General features: G+C 38.1%; 1 protein-coding gene across 1 annotated transcript in view; it reads right to left on the bottom strand.

The window, feature by feature from the left end:
• The window catches only part of mapkapk2a (MAPK activated protein kinase 2a), a 66,221-nt gene that overhangs the window by 7,246 nt on the left and 38,481 nt on the right, over positions 1-20,494 (bottom strand). Inside the window, exons 5-10 of the mRNA XM_048611825.1 lie at positions 19,998-20,104; positions 17,727-17,853; positions 13,085-13,160; positions 6,132-6,256; positions 2,995-3,080; positions 2,212-2,292 (exon numbers count right to left, since the gene is read on the bottom strand). Of these exons, the coding sequence (XP_048467782.1) occupies positions 2,212-2,292; positions 2,995-3,080; positions 6,132-6,256; positions 13,085-13,160; positions 17,727-17,853; positions 19,998-20,104 (602 nt within the window). The remainder of the gene's footprint in view (positions 1-2,211; positions 2,293-2,994; positions 3,081-6,131; positions 6,257-13,084; positions 13,161-17,726; positions 17,854-19,997; positions 20,105-20,494) is intronic.

Here is a 20,494-nt window from a genome sequence, read left to right as displayed (position 1 = left end):
GATGAGGGTTGCTTCTTCTCTCAGAATCATTGACTGTTGAAATTCTCTCTCCCAGTAAGCGGTGGAGGCATGGACATGAGATATATTCTAGGAGGCGTTAGATAAATTTTGATAGGAAAGGGAGTCAAGGCTTTTTAGACAGGAAAGTGGACTTACTGTTACATTAGATCAGCAATAATCTTATTCACTTTTGGAGACAGTTTGTGGGTTTGGAACGGTCTATTCCTTGCTCCTTATTTCTTTGGTTCTTTCCTTCCAGGATGGGAGTGCATAGTCTCAACTCCAAAATCAATACAATTCAGATTTGTGGCCAGGAATGGGCGTGCTGCAAATAGACACTTGTGAAGCAACATCTTAGGGCTCCAACAAGACCTTTCATTCCAGCTAAGAACTGGGAATAAATACATTGATCACACACTAATTCTCTATAGTAGTCAGCCTCAAAAACAGTACAGCTGTGGTACTCGGATGGCAAAATCAATGGATTTCTTCGAGATGTTTGTAAATCTTTTAAACATTATGTTAAGATGGAGAGTGGTAAATAAGTAGTAATGAATTTGATGCATGCAATCTTTTTAATAACTCTGAAGTATGCGATTTGAATTGGTCTCCTTGTAATATGTTTCCAGTACAGAAATATTTTTCTATTTCATATTTGGCTGGAGTTAAGAATATGACAATGTAGTAGGTAACATTGTGTCTATAAAGGTACATTTTTCAGCACTGCACCCAAATGATGTTGGTGAGATATGAGCAGCATGGAATACTGGTACTATCAATCATTTCCACCAACACCGCTCACAGCCATACTGTTATCATCTGTATGAATTACTGAACGGGGCAAACTATTTTGCATGCAGGGCCTTTTTTCTCTAGGTTAGCTCAATGTTCTTAATTGCACAACAAAGCTGAACTGTTGCTCTTATCTCTAAAATCTGTTACAATTACTAATTCCTGAATTGGGAAAACCATATTCATTCAGAAAGGAAAGGCTTGCACCGTAACAGTTCCCAACTTTGGCTGCAAGATGCCATACTCTGAATTTAAGGAAAAAAAATGACTTCATAAAATTACTCTACTCCAGGCAGAGTGCGGTGGGCATAATTTGGGAGAGTGTTATAGCATAGCAAGACCGGGGTCTGTTTGTGCAAATTCTATGCAATGAGTCTACAATTGCCTTCAGGAAAGACAGGTACATCTGCAACAGGAAGGGAAAATGAAAACCAGGCAGGTGACCTCATGTTCCAAACACTCAAGTGTTCCAAGCAACAAGCAAGGTATCAACTGAAAAACAGTCCAGGGATTAAGCATCTCAAAGCAGGGCCTTAGGAAAGGGAAAATAAATAAGACAGGTGATTATATTAGTTTCTTGCTGTAAACACCCAAACCAGAAAAATCTTTGGCTTGATTGCTGTCCTCTACTGAGTTAATGTCAATTGAGCGACAATATGAGTGGTCCCAGTATTTTAAAAAGGCAACAGATATTCCATTTTCCAATGTTTGTTGCGTTTGTCTCCCAAAGAGTATTTCAGCATACCTTTAATAGATACAGTATGTCAGTATGTCCTTAACAGGGATCGGCAATAAATGCTGTCCTAGCCAGTGATGCCCACATCCCATGAATGAATTTAAAAAAAGACATGCTTGTGTTATCACTATATCATAGCATGTGATCTGAGAACATAAATATCACATACTTCATTTTATCCCTGATGGTTGAAGCATGACACACTAATGGAAGAAAATGCGCTTTGTAACATGATAGCTCAACTTTATAGCCCAAACCATGATGTGCCTATAAATGGAATGCAAGAAAAGATAGTTGAATTACAGATATCTGTTGGATTCTTCACTTTATCCACATCTCGTTTTGTATGTTACGAGGGATAACCTAAGTATGGCAGCGTCAGGTTACATGCCCACATCAATATTTAGTTTGTTTCTGGTTTTGTTAAAGCTTAAAGGGAAATCAGAAGACCAAAACATAAAATTCTGTAGTGGGCAATGTTAAGCAGCTGATGACTGCCAAGATCTTCAAAAATGGGAGGAAAAAAAAATAAAACATCGGATATTCCCTACACGCAGTGAAACACAAGAACATGAAACAGATCTATTATCCGATTGTTAGTATACTATGCTTCCACAAGTTGGCCTTAGACATAGTGAGTGTTTTCTGATGTATTACAGGAGTGAACTAAAGTCCAATTTTACCTTTACATCTTCCCATAAATCTTTCTCTTCTTTCAGGACCCTACTGGTATGAAGAGGTGTCTGCGGTACCTGCATTGATTGCTAAAGTCAACAAAGAAAAAAAAACATAGTTCAAACTCAAAACACTGAATCAAGAAACAAAATGAACATGGCCTGAAACTGCTGGCTATGGAGAAACTTTCTCAGTGTTTCACTTTAGTTGTTTTCAGATGAAAACTTAACCACTATGCTCTCCTTCAATGTAATGAGGCAGGATGCAACATCTGACAATTAAAATGTAACTTGCACTTGCATTTGCACTGAAGAACACTGTTCACCTGAAAGGTTTTATTGTAAACTTCTTCATTGTGAACTAAAAACTTTTGGTTGGCAAGGGTGTTATTTGAGGGGGGTGGGCGAAGAAGAGTTTGAAAACTGCTTAGGCTGAAAATTGCAGAATAAACAGCTCCATATCACCCTTAAATTCTGAAACTCGTTGGAACATGATACATCTGTATCATAGAAAAATGCAATTTACTATTAATACATTGATTAAAAACTCCTTTCTTGCTAACTTAAAAACTTTAATCCTATTAAAATAACAGGAAATAACTTCAGACAATGTTAAACATTTGGCTAGGATCTTACCATGACTATCAAGTGATCAAAAGTGGGGAGAGGATGTATTTGGTGGTTAAAAAGTGGGGAAGAGGAGAACATAAATTCTGTAAGGATAAAGGATATAATTTATTTAATGGGAATGAATTAAAGCCTTTAAGTCCCACTCCAAAATGAATTACATACATTAATCCAAGGATGGTTCATAAATTCCATGATGGTCATGCGTTGTGTTGGCTCAGTCTTCAGGAGTTGTCTGATCAGTTGTTTGGCTGAAAAATTCAACATGAACAGATGTAATGTGTTTAATTATAATTGTGTTAATGTCATTTCTGAAAAAGGTGCACATTGAAAACACATTCAGAGGATATAAACCAAATGCAGTTCATTAAATTACGATCAGTAAAAGCACAAGAAAAAAGAAACTGCTTTTCACTACATTTCACTGGCTTCTGGGTAATCTACAATGTCATTGAATAAACTTTTCTGCAAGGAAAAATAAACACAACTGGAGTCAAAAATCAAAAGGTGAGTTAAACTGCTTGGAGTGTGAATCTTGACCAAATTCGAATGAATTTCTACGCTACTCAGTCCAGTATGCTTGGCCTGGTTACTCATAAATCTAGTTACATATAGATTCTTTGACTGTATTACAAAGATGCTTTATATTTAATATTGCACACAGGACTCATGTCTTGAAAAATTGTGGAAAGTTAATTTATTTTAAATTTTGTGGACATGCCATGATTGGTGTCTTTAAAATAAGTCGTTAAAAGTTCACTGCCTGTAAATTACACGACTGGTGATAACTACTAGTTTTGCTGGGGTGTTCCGAATAGTGACTGGCGTGGAAATGTTCTGGAATTAATTAGCTGAGTTGGAGGGAACAAGCTGACTTGCAGAGAACTGACTTTGAATAAAAACCAAAAGAACTGTGGATGCTGTAAATCAGGAACAAAACAGAAGTTGCTAGAAAAGCTCAGCAGGCCTGGCAGCATCTGTGAAGAAAAATCAGAGTTAACGTTCCTCAGAGCTTTTCCAGCAACTTCTGTTTTTGTTCCTGACTTTGAACAAGCTGCCCAGCTAATTTTCTCCCATTACTGAAAAGAAAGAAACTTCACAAGTTTAGGGTGAAACCAATTTGTTCATTCAAAAGCATTACTGAAAGAACATCAAGACTGTATTTCCTGAGAACGTGTGCCTACAATACTTTAGAAAGAACCATGCATGATTAATGATGACCATGTGTCAGAATATTAGAGCAGCAGACTCCAGAACACTTGACACTTTATGCTTTCACCTTGAAGAGTAACACAGAGGTCAGAGTGTTTTTGGAAAAAAGCTAATCTCTGCAATTTTTTTCTTCCTTTGTTGCTGATGAACATGTGCTTTTTGCATGTATAATTTGGCAATATTTAGAGAGATCAGTTTTGTTTTAAATTAATTCACAGCATGTGGGTGTTGTTGGCTAAGCCAGTATTTATCGCCCATCCCTAGTTGTTAAGAGGCAACCAAATTGCTATGGGTCTGGAGTTACATGTTGGCCAGACTACATAAGTAAGGCATTTTCCTTCTCTAAACAACAGTAGTGAATCCAAAGGGTTTTTTCCAAAGATCGATCATTAGACTTTTAATTCTGAACTTTTATTGAATTCAAATTCCATCATCTGTCATGGTGAGATTCAAACACAATTTCCCAGAACATCACCTGGGTCTCTGGATTAATAGTCTAGTGATAATTCCACTAGCACACTGTCTCCCACCGTTTTGATAATAAATGCATAATTGTATTTATTTTTTTTTTTAGAAAATCAATGGATCTTTTTGTTTTAATACCTGATAGAGAGAAGGTATTTCCCTGGTCATCCTGGTAACTGGAAAATGTATTATTTTATGTCAAAACCTGTGGTGTAGTGGGTTTACAATAAAGGTGCATTCCTCCAATAGAACAGGATCCAAAACATATATCAGCACTTTACCAGGGTCTTCCTGTCTTTAAAGCTTTTAGGTTTAGTGGGTTTTTTTTTTAAACTTTCCAATTCAGGATCAATTGTACTATGCTCCCACTTTTAGCCTATATGTTGGGAGCCAGGCTGTGTAGCTGTACTCATCCCTCCCATACTGAACATGCCAAAACACAAGTGAACTTGAAATTGGGAGAAGCAATTTGAAAGCAAAGAATCTTACAACATAGGAGGAGGCTATTTGGCCCAATGACTCTGTGCCAGCTCTTTGTGGAAACTATCAGTCTCACTCCCTTGCTCAGTCTCAATGGCAATGCTAGTAGGTATGCAATGATTTTGAAATCATTGAAAATCAATGAAATTGTTAAATGATTTTACAGTACAGTAGAACTTTTTACAATGCAGTTAGGTGGTAATTTGTTATTGCTAACAATCCTACCATAACAGTAAGAAAAGGTGATTGTCTTAAAACTATAAATCCTCAGAGTTAATAGTGATAATGTTTTAAGAGTAATGTAGTTTCCTTGCAATTATATGAAAAAATAGAATTGGGATCTCTGCCTTGAAGCAAAATCCTCTAAAAATACTTTATGAAAAAATATAGCATTTACAGTGACTTGCCATTACTATATTTTCAGCAGATAGGATTATAAATATACAATCTTTACCATGCATTAAGCTTATGTCTTTTCTGTAATGTAATCTACAGTAAAGTAAACATGTGAAGATGCTACATTCAAAGAACAATTCACGTTTTCTTTAATAGATTACCCACATGCCAATGACTACACTTTGACTGTAATTCATTCTGCAAGATTTTTAAAGATAATTTTACAGAAACAAGAGAATATTTTACATTTTTTTTAAGTTAGTCTCATCATGCACAATAGGCAAGTCAGTAGACTGCCAGTACAAACACAGAATGCAGGAGAAACTCAGTGGGTCGGGCAGCATCCGTAGACAGAGGAACAGCGTTAACGTTTTGAGTTTGATATGACTATTTCAGAGCTAGAAGTTCTACATACACTGCCAGACCTGTTGAGTTTCTCCAGAATTTTGTGTGTTCATTTCAGACTTTCAGCATTCAATGTTTTTTGATTAAACTGCTGATATCGCAAGCTGTAAATGTTTCAAAGTACAGAATTTATTTTTAAACTATGATATTTCTTCAGGCACACAGAGTTTGAATTTGATTATCCTTTAAGCAGGTTTAATGTTCTCAACTCATTTAGTTTTCGCACATTGAAAAATAACAATTTCAAAATATTTTTGTAGAATTTAGCATTGATCATTGCAAAGTTAAAAATGAAGGAGCATTACATTTATTTATTTTGCATCAGTTAAAGAAAGTTGGATTACCTTCCTCGGATACTTCTGACCATTCTGGATTAGGGAATTCATACTGGCCCATTCGGATTCGTTTCTTCATGCCAGGTGAAATGGCCAGTCCATGGTTAGAATAGAATGGGGGATATCCACACAACCTATAGATTGACAAAAGAAAAAGAAATGTTTGTTTAAATATGTTCAGCATCTGATCAACTTACATTTAACAGATTAGAACACAGCGGAACTAAGATTATTTTTGGATAACAACTCAAACATCTAAAACAGTTTAAAATCAATAGCTGTGGATATGATCACTTTTGATACAACGGTTTTTTAGATCATGGATCATAGATCATAGAATCCCCACAGTGTGGAAACAGGCCCTTTGGCCCAACAAGTTCATACCGACCCATCTCCCTATAACCCACCTAATCTACACACCCCTGAACACTACAGGCAATTTAGCATGACCAATCCACCTAGCCTGCACATCTTTGGACTGTGGAAGGAAACCAGAGCACCCAGAGGAAACCTACGCAGACACGGGGAGAATGTGCAAACTCCACATAGACAGTCGCCCGAGGGTGGGATCGGCCCGGGTGCCTGGTGCTGTGAGGCAGCAGTGCTAGCCACCCCTAATGTGTTTAGTTCAAGCAGTACATTTTCCATCTGCGTTTTCCAACGAAGGACAGGAATACTGCAAGATTTGACAAATCCTTCGCTGGTCAGGATCAAGAACAATGGTAAATTACATCAAATCACAAGTAACGTCTACAGGGGGTTTTGCTATAATGTGATAGTTGTGTTCCGTTGCAACGTCGCGTTATAGAGAATCGCACTATAGAAATAACGGGGTTGGGGCAGGCCACAAAAACAAAATCATGCAAAATCAGTCAAAATTCTTCCTCACCACTCTCCTGTAAGTATTGGTGCCATGCCTGTCACTTGTGTGAGCCTTGACTTATAATAAAAAAAAATCTATTCACCTGCAACATGTTCTGCCTCACAGCCTAGCCTATTGCTGATCTGACCTGACATTCCATCGGTACAGTCTTCTGGACAGGTTTTCAGATAAGTTAAGCAGAGGAATCTGACCTTTCTTTCCTTTGTAGCCCATTGACATTGAAGTTAATTGTAGGATTAAAATGTGTTATAAATCTGAGTAACATTATATTCAAAACAATCCTGGAAAAGAGCAGGTTGTAACATAGACAACTTCTGGTAGAAATGATTTAAATGAGCAAGTTCAAATGTTCTTACATATTAAATATGTAACAAAATCTGGGCATACTACACACAAGGGTGCACATTTTAACAGCACTCATATTATTTTAAACTATACTTCATTTTTTTGCATTTAATGTGTTCAGCGTAAACGCTTCAAACTAAGACTTCACATGCTTTCCTAGTGAGACAGTTGTTCTGTGTGATATTGTATTTGAGGTTTATGACAGGCAATCCAATTATCTTTTTCAAATGAGCTCATTATGACTTACTGTGAATACTTACACCAAGGATCAAAAAAGAAATTTTCCTTTGACAAAGCCCATGATGTCGATGTGTACTTGATGGAATCGCGTTACAGCCAGAACAAGTTCATATTTTAGAATTAGCATTTCCCTATTCGTCAATCGCTTTATAGCCAATTTGCATTGCCGGAACTTGCGTTATAACAGAACCCCTGTATGACCTTACTGCAAGGATTATTTGTCGCAAATCTATGCATTTACTACGTAAGATTACAGCATAAATTTGGGTCAAATTTCTATGAACAGTCCTGAGACCCAAACACAGGATCCAGACTGACATGATAGTGCAGCCTATCAAATCTATTGCCTTTTAGGTGAGATATTAAACTGCCATCTTAGGTAAATGTAAAAGATCGCATAGCACTATTTCAAAGAACAGGAAGGGAACTCTATCTTGGCCAAAATTTCTCTTTCAATTAATATCAATAAACTAGTTTACATGGTCATTATCATGTTGCTGGTCGAGGAGCCTTCCTGTGCATTTTCTGACTGCTGTGCTTCCCACATTATAAAAAAGTGACTTTGAAAGGACCTAACTAAGTTCATGTAAAATTTCAAAAGGTGCAATATAAATGCAGGTTCTTTTCCTAAACATTCCCAATAATTGGACCACAGAAGGAGAAAAGGACAAAATCAAGCTTGAGTGCATGTTAGTTTCCTTTTTACAGCCGCCATTAAAAAAACAGAAACAATACAGTTTCAAAACATCAAATAAAATTGTGTTGATATTTTGGTTCAGATGAAGGGAAATGTCAAAGGTGCTGCTACTTCATTGAAATAGCAAACCTTCTCAACAGCTTTCTGTTTCAACCAACGCAAACAAACAACAGATTGCACTTCAGCGGTCAGATAAATCGAGTGTGAGAATTTCACAAGCCTAGCTGCATGAAAGAAAGACTAACCAGCAGCGTTATGCTGAAGTAATACAGAGGGATGATTTACTTCAGGACTACACAGGCAGGAGAACCTGTGAACCAGTTTCTATGGTATAGCAGTGTGGTTGCCATTTTTATTGTGCACCTTATCTGTCAAGTTCTATTACAACTGTGAATTTATCAGCCTAAAGTGCAAAATCATAAACCTCAAATAAGTCAGCCAGATGAAAAAAATGCACCCTGAACCAGATGGAATATTAACACAAAGAAGATTAAAAATATAGTTTTGTGATGCAAATCCAGTTGCAAATTCCTGAGATTATAAATACCAAGAGGACAGATTGAGGAGGTTGGGACTACACTCATTGGTGTTTAGAAGAATGAAAGAGACCTTATTGAAACATACAAGATTCTTAAGGGTCTTGACAGGGTAGATGTGGAGAGGTTGTTTCCCCTTTTAGGACAGTCTTGAATCTGACGGCATCATCTCAGAGTTTAAGACAGAGATGAGGAATTTCTCCTCGGAGGATAGTGAACTGTGAAATTCTTTACCACAGAAGGCTTTAGGGGCTGGGTCATTAAGTATATTCAAGGTGAAGGTAGACAAATTTGCAATCAGCAATGGACACAATTGTTATAGGGAAAAGACAGGAAAGTAGAGATGAAGATTATCATGTCAGCCACGATCTCATTGAATGGCAGAGCAAATTCGATGGGTTGAATGGCCTGCTTCTGCTCCTACATCTTACGCTCTTACTAATTTTTGACCATCTTTTAATGGCACATTCTTCAACTCAATTAAAATGCTAATTGAATGGCATTACTCAGCATTGCTGCTGTAACTGTACGGTCACACAAAAGTGCAAAGTAGAAAATCTGAAACACAGATCAGTACATTTTCAGAATAAATACATAGAACTCTTCAACGGGAGGTTCATGAAATCAAGTCAACTGCAGTTCAGCAAAACCAGAAAAACTTTTCCAGAATCAAAGTTACCAGCACTGGAATTTTCGGATGAAAAAAAGTTACTGAAAAAGCGATTATGTGGCCAAAAACACAAACTAAAAAAGTGTAGCTGGGATCTGGAATTGAAGCATTTTTTTGGAAGTTTTGCCTCCTCACAAGAAACAACTCAACTGATGCCAAAGAACTGCTCCCACTGACAATCAAATGAGCAGCATCTACACACAGGATAGGACGGTGATTCGGAGGCATCTGATCGGAGTGCAACAAAGAAGTGAAAGTGAAGATATCTGACTTTCACAGTGAAGACATTTGACAATAATCCAAGAATTAACATCAAGCAAGAAATTCCCTGCTGAATTCCAAAGTTGCAGCAAACAGACACTGCATCAAACTTGACCTGCCAAAAGGTTTGGGTGAGGGTATGGATTAAATTTTCTGAAATTGGCATTCTCTCATCAAGACAGGATTAAAGATGAATGGGGAACCTCCTTAGATATGTCAGATATATAATTAAGGTGTTTAAAGAAAAATTAAAGAACCACTTTAGCGCTCGAGGATACCCATTTCCAGGCCAATCAGTAACTCATTGTGGTGGTATTTTTCCCATTAACCACTATTGGCACCTTGTGATATTTGCCAACTCCACCAGAATGTGGTACTGGGTAAGGGTTTTTGAGGTTATTCATTACCAACAATCTGCCTTTGTCTTGGACCTAGTTGGTGACAGAAGGTACACTACAGTCAGGCACGTACAGAAGAGGCACCATGGTTAGATAACAAGAAGGTTAATTGCATGATAGCAATAAGTACAACTACATTTTGGTCAGGTGTAATTCTTGGCACTTTACAGAGCTGGTACAGATACATCTGTGCTCTCTGAAAGCAAGAGGAGAATGTCTTGTCTCCATCAACACACTGCGTTTGACATCAGTGGAATGAGTGGAGCCAATGTAACACAAACATTAAACTCTTCAGAACGATGGTTTTATAAACACATAATAGGGTCACCAGCTGAGAGCACAAACAGGAGTCCTTCTTCAGTAAAACTGAGCTGAGGAGGCTTTAATCAGATAGATTGAAGAATTTCAGCCATGGCCCAGTGAGAGTCCACTGCTCATGGCATTCCTTCTGAGAGTACCACAACGGCTAGACAAGTGATTGACAAAGATCTTGGAAGGTTCTTCACCGATCCACCACCTTGTTCTCCTTCAACTGCATTTCCATACAGCCAGCTTTCAACATAGCTCAGAAACAGCTTATTCAGCTCCACCTTGCACTTCTGAGGAGGGGTTCAGAGCAGAAATCACAATGCAGCTAACAAATCCAGCAGCAGCTATGCTGTCTCCTCACCCACATACCCTTGCACAGAGAGAGGAGATGGACATAGAAATCCAGTTGGATTGTTGGGTCAAGGGCCCCAGTACAGAACCTACAAATAGGATCAGCTCTCTCCACATCAGGAGGCTCAGGGTTTCACAGGAGGTCACTGCTAACACCTGCAACCTCCTGGAATAAAGCTTCCTTCACACACACAGCCTGTGACTCATCTGGTGCCCATCACTGGATCCGACCCCAACCCAGATCTCTGCAGGAAACCGAAGGCACAAGACATGATAAGAGGCAAAGACAAACAGTGGAGAGGTACAAGAGATCATTGTATAGAGAGGAGGGAAGGGCAACATTTGTGGACACCAACTGTGAGGTATTCATGTGATGGCGAGACAGGGTAAGAGAATGAGCTCCGAATTCCATTCCCTAGCTACTGACTCTACTCCTCTCCCTGGCAACTGTCTGAAATGCAGGCAGTCTGTTTACAACCTCGGAGTCACACGTGTCCCAGAGATGAGCTTCCAACCTCATATGTGTGCCTTCACTAAGACTGTTCATTTCTTCTGGCATAACTTCAGCCAATTTTGTCCCTGTCTCAGTTCACCTTCAGTAGAAAACTTTGCTACTGCCCAACACAATTATTTTGATGCTGTCGCAGCTGGAATCCCTCCTGAAACTTGAGGGCATCCATAACTTGGCTGTCTGTGTTTTAACTTGCAGCAAGCTCATTCTCCTAACACTGCTGTGTTCACTGACCCACCATGGCTCCCAGACAAACAATGTCATGATTTTAAAATACTGACCTTTATTTTCAAATTCCTCCAAGGCCTCACCTCTCAGTTTCTCTGCTATCTCCTTCAGCCACACAACCCCCTCAAGATATCTTCATTGCACTAACTCAGATCCTTGCACATGCCAGATTTTAATTGGTCCATCATTAACTTCCTGAGGAAGTGGTGGATGTGGGTACAATTACAATGTTTAAAAGATATTTGTGTAAGTACATGAATAGGAAAGGTTTGGAGGGATATGGGCCAAGTGCAGGCAGGTGGGACCAGTTTAGTTTTGGATTATGGTCGGCATGGACTGGTTGGACCGAAGGGTCTGTTTCCATGCTGTATGACTCTATACTTCTATACCTCCGTAGTGGCTGTATCTTCAGTTGTTTTGGCTGCAAACTCTGACCTATCCTCTCTACGTAGGTTTAAGGAATATTGAAAAAGATGAAAACAATCTCTTTCACCAAGTTTTTGGTCACTTGATCTAACCTCTGATTATATGACTTTACGTCAAATTTTCTTCAATAAAATTTTTATTCACTTATGTAATAATACGCCTGTATAAGATCATGGGTGTTTTATTACATTAGAGACACTACACAAATACAATTTCTGATGAAAAGTCACCAGACTCTAATATTAACTCTGCTTTCTTCCCATAGATGCTGCCAGACCTGCTGAATTTCTCCAGCAATTTCTGCTTTTGTTTCAGATCCCCGGCATTTGCAGTTCTTTGTTTTATCTTTCATGTTTTTATTGTTGGGGCAAACTGCTGATTTAACAAGGGCAGCAGTCAAGTAAACCCATTGCTAAAATTGCTGTTCCCTTAATGCTGGTGGCCCGACAACAGGAGGAGATTTTATCATCTTTCATAAAAGGGCACAGTGGCTCAGTACAGCCAGAGACCCAGTTTCGATTCCAGCCTTGGGTGGCTATCTGTGTTGAGTTTGCATGGGTTTCCTCTGGGTGCTCTGGTTTCCTCCCACAGGCCAAAGAAGTGCGGGTTAGGTGGACTGGCCATGCTAAATTGTCCATAGTGTATAGCAATAAGTAGGCTAGGTGGATTAGCCATGACAAATATGGGGTTACAGGAATAGGGTGGGATGATCGATGGGCTGATTGGCCTTTTCTGCACTGTAGGGATACTATGATTGCTTGTAATAATACCATACAGGGCAACTTCCAGTCATTTACTGCTTGTACAAAGTATTTTCCACTGGGAAATTTCCCATCGCTTGCCAAATCCAGGTACAGCTTTACATTTTTGTTAACTAGTGCATACTCCAATTTGCAAATGCTTCCAACATAGGCCTATTTGCATGGTGTAAGAATTGGACAGACTGCTGGTCAGCAATCCTCAAATGGCAATAGTGAACAACTGCAGTACCTTGCCCAGCATAACCATGGACCAACACGGAATTGCATGCTTACCAAAATCCTTTCAGGGCATAGTACCTGAAGAGAAAGAGAAAACATGCACAGAGACTGTACAACTAAAACTTACAGTATGTACATTATTACACCCAAGGACCACATATCGCAGGATTTGTCATACTTCTCGGGCCCAAGAACCTCAGGGGCTGTAAAATGAAGAAAAACACAACAGTTAAATTTATTGACACGTCACTGTTGGATGTCACAACATCACAAACTATGGAAGATTGCGAAGCACAACATGTACAAACTGCATTATAGAAACAGGGCATTTGCTCAATCCAGTTCATGGCCACATTTACTCCCCACAGAAGCAAACAGTTTTAATCACTTTTACCCACCCAGTTCCCATGACGTTCTAATCACTTTTCCTTATTCTACCTACTCAATCTAATCTCAAACACTGGCATAGTTATAATGTTTAGTTTATTACATAAGCTGCAGGCCAAAGTATCATAAACCTCAATGCACACTTAGTTTACTGAAGGCAACATTATTAATGTGACACGGGGCACAGATATTTCATACATAACTACCTGGGAAGCAAGTGAATCCTGCAAGGAGCTGATCTGATAGCACAAAGTCTAAAGGGAACCAAATTTCCTTAGAATTTCCTGTCTGACTCAATGCGCCATCACAGAAGGGAAAAAAATGATTAATCTCTCCCTCAGAATTAAACAGTTGGTACTGAAAATGTGGGCAAGGATCAACAATAAGGCGAAACTAAAACATTTGACTGCAAACTTCCCTAGCAAATCCCTCAGTTAAAAATCAGATGACAGCTGAGTAGACAGGCAGGTCGTTAGTTAAATGAGTAGCTGCCTCGCCTGTGTAAGCTATTAAAACTTTGATACAAGTAAACCCATAACTGACCCACCCTCATTTCTCTGAAGCTAGATAGGCTGAAAGAACCAATTTCCCGCAGACAAATATTTTTTGTAGGAATTGCATAACAAGATAATTTCCAAAAATATGCCCTGTGATACTAAACCAGTCAAGAGAAACTACCAAAGTATCATTTTCCCAACTTTGCTCTTGACTCACTTGAGGTTACTTTAATTGACCAAATGATCTTAATCCTTGGATCAAATAATAGAGCAGATAGGTCATGACAGGAAGAAAAATTAAAATTGTGTTGTTTTAAAAAAAACTGAGAAAATTATACTAAGTGAAAAATGGAAAAGACTGAGAAAATTATACTAAATGAAATATGAAGATACAATGGAATTGTCATGAGTTCTTTGTCCCCCCAAGGTGTCCTTTTCCAACACAGCAAGCCATTTACTACATTGTGTATTTGTGTTATTCCTCCAGTAAAAGGGAAACTATCGATTATGTGCCTTATCAGAGGCTACAGAATACACAACAATATCAACACACTCACATATGATACATTAAAATACTAATTGTCTGATGGTTACAGCTCTTCTACAACATTATATTGGGTGTTTCAAGACATTTCTTAAGGCTTGAGGGTGTCTCAAAAAGTCTGAGAGATTAAGTCAATCAAATTTTTTTATTGGTCTTCAGGTTTTATGGAACACTTTAGAAGTGGAGGAATTTATTTCTCGAGATATAGGACTGTAAAGCAGTAAAATGATGTCAAACTTAAATAAGACCCTGATCAGGCTGCTTTTTTTTTTGTGGAGGGGACATTCAGTGAAAGCTGTCTGTCCTCACAGGCAGAAAAGTCCCACGGCACATTTTAAACTAGAGAAGGTCAATCAGCCCCAGGGTTCTGGCCAATATTTAACCCACAAACAATAACATAAAAACAGGTTATTATCTGCCCATTATCAATTTCTGTTTGTAGGCGTTTGTTTGATTGGCTGCAATGTAGGAAATATAGCAATGAATGGTCACTTTTGTAAAGTGCTTCAGCACATCCTATATTTCTGAGAAGTTCTATATAAGTAGATGTTTTTCTCATGTTTCCGTCCTTTTAAGCAAGGAGTTCTGATCTTAGGACAATAAATATTTTTAAAAAGCACTGGGAAAAGCATAAACAATAATTAGGACTTTAGAAGAACTGAGAACTCAGCGGTTGGAAAGGACTGAGCAGACATGGCCTTTTATCATTAATGACACTAGACTCAGAGGAAGTCTAATGAAGGGCTTTAAATTTTTAAATGAAATAGAAATGGTAAATGTGTAGACAATGGCCTGGACTTTCATGTATAGTAAGGAAGCTTCGAGTTGGTTACAGTTGCAGCTTTTCAATCACACACCCAATTCATGACTGTTTTGGCCAAGGATCTTTTGGTTTTCTTGCACAAGGTTCAGGTTTATAGTGCAACTTTGTCAACCATGAAGCAGCATGGAAGGACTGCAAGTAGAGGTAGGCGGGTAAGATTGACCATTTCAGTTCTTGAAGACAACAGCTCAACTTTGAGCATCATTTACTGGCCTGCTAAACCTCATTCCAAACCCATCTGTTGTGCCACCTCACCTATCCATACTTCTTGAATGTGTAGCAATTCAACAGAACCCAGATTTAGTTCTCAACCAAGCATTCGTAATAATCAAAACTATCAAGATAGCTGCTTTACACTGCAAAGTGTCTCAAATTGAAACATTTTTTTCCAATTTCATAGCAGATTATCTATCAGTGAATGAGGCATTTAGATTTTGTTTTCAACTTTCAGAAGAAGGCAATTTTGTTCCTAAGATAAATCTGGTTGAATATTTATATTCAAGCATCAAATATAGAATAGGAAAGTGTATCAACATGCTTTCCCTCATTTTGAATGCATTGTAGCATTTTCTCCAATGGCAAAAGTACAATGCCTGCTAATGTAAAGGACAATTTATCTTTTCAGGATAGAGACTTTGATGAATCACTGCATTAAAGGCACATGTGCATTACAATGCAGTAACTAACAGTGACATTTAGAAGTGTCAAAACATTTCACACTTGGTTATCAGAAAGTTTTAGACACCTCAGCAGGGTTTTATCAGGAGCCACAAACTCTCTAACAAAGTGTGCAATTTAAGGGCTTGCAAAACCCACACCAGCATACGAAGATTGTGGTGCATGAGGAAATATAATTTTCCTGTGGCCCTCATGAAGGGGACTATGATCTCAGAAGAGCTGAGAGTATGTTTTACATCCAATGCCTTTCTAACCATAAAAGTACCATAAAAATGCCTGATTAGGAAGGCAGAGAAAAGTGCATTTATATTTTCAGAGCAAATTTTGACCCCCATGAGATGAAGGAAAACTGGCCCACTGTTTCCACTTGACAGAAAATTCAAAATGAGGAACCAGAAATATAAAGCAAGATATGAATATAAATCTAATTGGGAAGAGAGAAGAAAGATCTTCACTCAAAGAGTATATCGAATATGGATCTCAGACCATAGGGAAGTAGCTTGGATGCTAAACCTTGAGAAAGGGGAATAGAACATACTCTGAAAGACTGAAATGAGGCATTGGAGGAGCCTCATATGGTGAATACATAGCATAGGCTAATTGGACTGAATGGCCTTTTTCTACAGTATAATCCTATTCCATGCATTTAATGTCTATTTTAGGCCTAAGGTTTCCTATCTTTGCACTTGTGTGGTAGGACAGATATCCCTCTCAACTGGACAGCACTCAGTTCCTTTCTAATGAGCAACTTGCCAAACATTTGTTGTGCCTTGCAAAGACTTCTTTTTACAAAAATGTTAGAACACTGATCATTTTTAAGCACACAAATTCTTACATATGCATGTCTGAACATTTGAACTTTGTGTTAGTCTACAGTCAGCCTCTTGCTGAAGGGTAAAATGTGCAAAGTTTTTGCACTACCCAAACCTAATTGGAGATGCTGATATTGGGCATTGGCACAGTTGGAGTTTAGATCCTCAATTTCATTGAAAAATATGAGTTGTGACACAGATAAGTTTCAAAACAGCTCAAGACATTCCCTCCTTTAAAGGGTAAGGAGGTATAATTACCCAGAGCATTGGATCCAACTCATGCACAGACGCCAAGTCTACCATCACTGTGTATTAGTTTGCTCAGCTGAAAATTTCATTGAGTGCAAACTAGCAGTTTAATAACTAAAGTGCCTTATTATTATTGCATATGTATTCTGACAGCTTTGGGGAAGTGGTACTTTAAATTTTTGATTCACAGGCCCTTTGCAATCATCTGTCCTCATCTTCCTCAGATCCTTGTTTGCATCCTGTCATGCCCTGGAATTTCATCATTGTTCTAAGTTATCTAAAATTTCCTTTTCCCTTTGTAACAACAATACTTACCTTGCTCTTAACCATTTGAAGAGTCAACTCTTCTCTGTTGTAAAGATCAGTGCAAAATACAAATATCTGCATTACTTATTGATATTAATCATTTATATTTTGAGAATTGTCCCACCTCAATTATAGCAATCACTTTTCAATGATAGGAATTACTTTATTATTGTCATTAATGATTGCTAACATTCTCCTCAGTATCTTTTAGCCTTCATCATTGTGCACTCTGATCGATCTTATTTTCTCAAATTTCATGATTATTCGTCCAGTTATTCTTCTCTGGTTACTCGTACAAACCCATTAGCACTTTCGTAAAAAACATTATTTTCCACATCACGATTCTATGACCCAATTGAGAGAGAACTGAATGACTAACTGCAGCAAGACTCCCGAAACTCCATTCTCAGGGGTTATGTTGCAAGAGTTTCACTGTAAATGGCCATAAGGTTATGCTTGTTATAGCAACTTACCAACATAATATGGTGTGTAGCAAGGGGTTGCTAATGAATTGAAGCTGGTGGTTTCTTTGGCAAAGCCAAAATCTGTTAGTTTTAGAATAGCATTAGGTCTTTTGGTGGTGTACAACAAATTTTCTGGCTGCAGAAGAAATGCAAGAGCACTTATTGACATTAAAAAAAAATTAAGACATACTTCAAAAAATAATCAACCTGTTAATCTTCAAATTCCAAAAAAAAAGAGTTACTGCATTTAACTGAACATTTAATAAAGCTGGTTACAGTTCACATACAAAGAATTTTATACTATAAACTACAGTGTTTATTCATAAACTTGGAAGAGATAAATATTGCATAACATGAAAATGACAGTACTTGAATACTAGCAAAGTAAACACTTTCACTTATGGCAAGGTGAATGCCGAGCAAAGTTAGCAATGCTCTCAAATATGCCCCCACCCAGAGACACTTGGCAAGGACTTTCAAAACCATTCAAAAACAATCACACCAACATGAACAGAATAGAACAGAGCAGCTACAGGAGTTGATAACCACAGAAGATACATTTTACTTCCAACAATCTGATATTAATGGCCCTAGAAAGAAAAAGTCACAATTCTGTACTGCCTAACTACAGAAATCAGAAGCTTAAAGAAGAAATATAAACTTTTTTTCAAAAATAAAGGTACTCCAACAGAGGTGAGTGTTCTGGAGAATGGGCTGTTCCTACCTAGTGCTCAGTGTCGATATCAAACTCTGTCAGACTAAGTACAGCATAGCCAGGGCACAGAAAAGCACCATCTTCTATACCCCCAGAGAAATGGTCCAGAATAAGAGTGTTTCATTTCCCACACCTGTCATCCCTTGGCCTTTGAGTTCATACCAACCTTGTTTTGTACTATACACTGTGCCTAATAGCAACAGATTTCATGTCAGACGGAAATCATTGGATTAAACTCAAGATTTCAAGAGTTGGAATATCATGTCTTACTGACTCCACTACCTGGAGCCTTCTCTTAAAAGGAATTTTGTTTCAGTCATGTCAACTAAAAGACCTAAACGTGAAACTCCAAGTGACAAATACAAAAGCTCCATTCAGCCTTCCATCTATCCCAGAACTCTTTGTGAGCTGTTTCTCCATTATACCAGCTAGTCTCCATATCAGCCTATTGCAAAATGAATGCTGTCGTCCCTGCGTCTTTGCATAATCAAATGATAGCACTGTCAGGGAGTATGAAAGACTGCCTAGCTACTGGGATCTTTCATTCTTTAAATGTAGGCCATCCCATTCAATACATTCACAGTTTACTGCTCCTCAGTTATTTGATAGAGGATGGATGTCATAAAGTCAAATTAAAATTAAAATTAATAGCTGCTATACCAGAGGAACTGCACAATATCAAGTCAATAACAATGCTAACACCTCAAATGGATGTCAGCAATGGATGTGTTTTCCCCAATAGGAACATGTTCCATTTCTTGACAAATCCAATTTATTGGGGAGCTCCTCTGCTCACCAAATTATAGCAATTCAATCAAGTTGGCAGTCTACTCCAAACGATGGAATACATTGGCATCTGAACTCCCTAAATTGAAGTAATATTAATTACTAATGCATTTATTACCATTAAGATTGCAGTCAAATATTGACATTGAAGAATTACTCATACTGAAAATGGATAAGAATAGAAGTAAATGTTTCACAATTTTTGACTTCCTGCAAATTTACTTAGAAACAAGGACAATTTGTACTGTACTAAAACTTGGACACAGAAACTAAAAGAACAAGATTTCTTCATCCGAATGGGTTTTCAATATTATTCAGTACTACAAAATTAGTTAAGCAGTGAAAGCATGAAACCACCCAACTTTCTTTCTAAGATGAACACTAGTTGACTGGCAAAGCCACTGGATTTATCTGTTCAGAATGTTAAAGTTGCAGCTGGGAAAAGAAGAACAGAAAAGCAAAAACGTCCAATTGATAGAGTTTTAAACAAACTATTTTTCTGGATTTAATGGAGAACACATTTATGCAAAGCCCTTGCTAAAATGAGTCTAGATCCTATACACATCTATAAGATGACAAAACAAGTTTTTTTTAAATATCCAAGCAGTCAGTACACACATACAGGTGATATATGCTTCTGATTCCGCAAATGCAATAGGAAACGGTCAAGTTTGTGGTTTGCCGGCTGAGAGATAGATGGCTCACCATATTCAAGTGGCTGCTCAGACTGCTCTTTACCCGCACACTTAGAACTTAATAGAATATAAACTGCAGCTTACCTTCACATCTCGATGTGCAATGTTCACCGAATGCAGGTGCTGTACTGCTTCTCCAATGCTTTTCATGATTTCGGAAGCCTCTGTAGAAGATGTAATATATTGTGTTTCTACTTTTTATAAATCTGGCCTTCATGACCATAATTGTTTGCTAAGAGGATAGGAAAGAGAGCTGGACTTTGGGGACCTGCAAGGAGTAGATGCACATTTGTCATTTTGGACACACCATCCTGACTTGGAAATATGTTTCCATTCCTTCAATGTCACTTGGCCAAAATCCTGGAGTTCTCAACCTAACAATATTGGGGGTGTACCTTTACCTTGGGCCTCAATGATTCAAGAAGGTAGCTTACTACTACTTCTTAAGGGCGATTAGAGATTGGAAATCAATATTGGTCCTGCCGGTCACATCTCATAGATCAATTTTTGAACTATTTAGAAGGATACAATTCTCCCAACTTGAAATAACAAGGTGTCGAGCTGGATGAACACAGCAGGCC

Source organism: Rhincodon typus, chromosome 25 (genome assembly GCF_021869965.1).
Source record: "Rhincodon typus isolate 14 chromosome 25, sRhiTyp1.1, whole genome shotgun sequence".
Taxonomy (NCBI): Eukaryota; Metazoa; Chordata; class Chondrichthyes; order Orectolobiformes; family Rhincodontidae; genus Rhincodon; species Rhincodon typus.
This window is presented reverse-complemented; position numbering and strand designations above follow the sequence as displayed.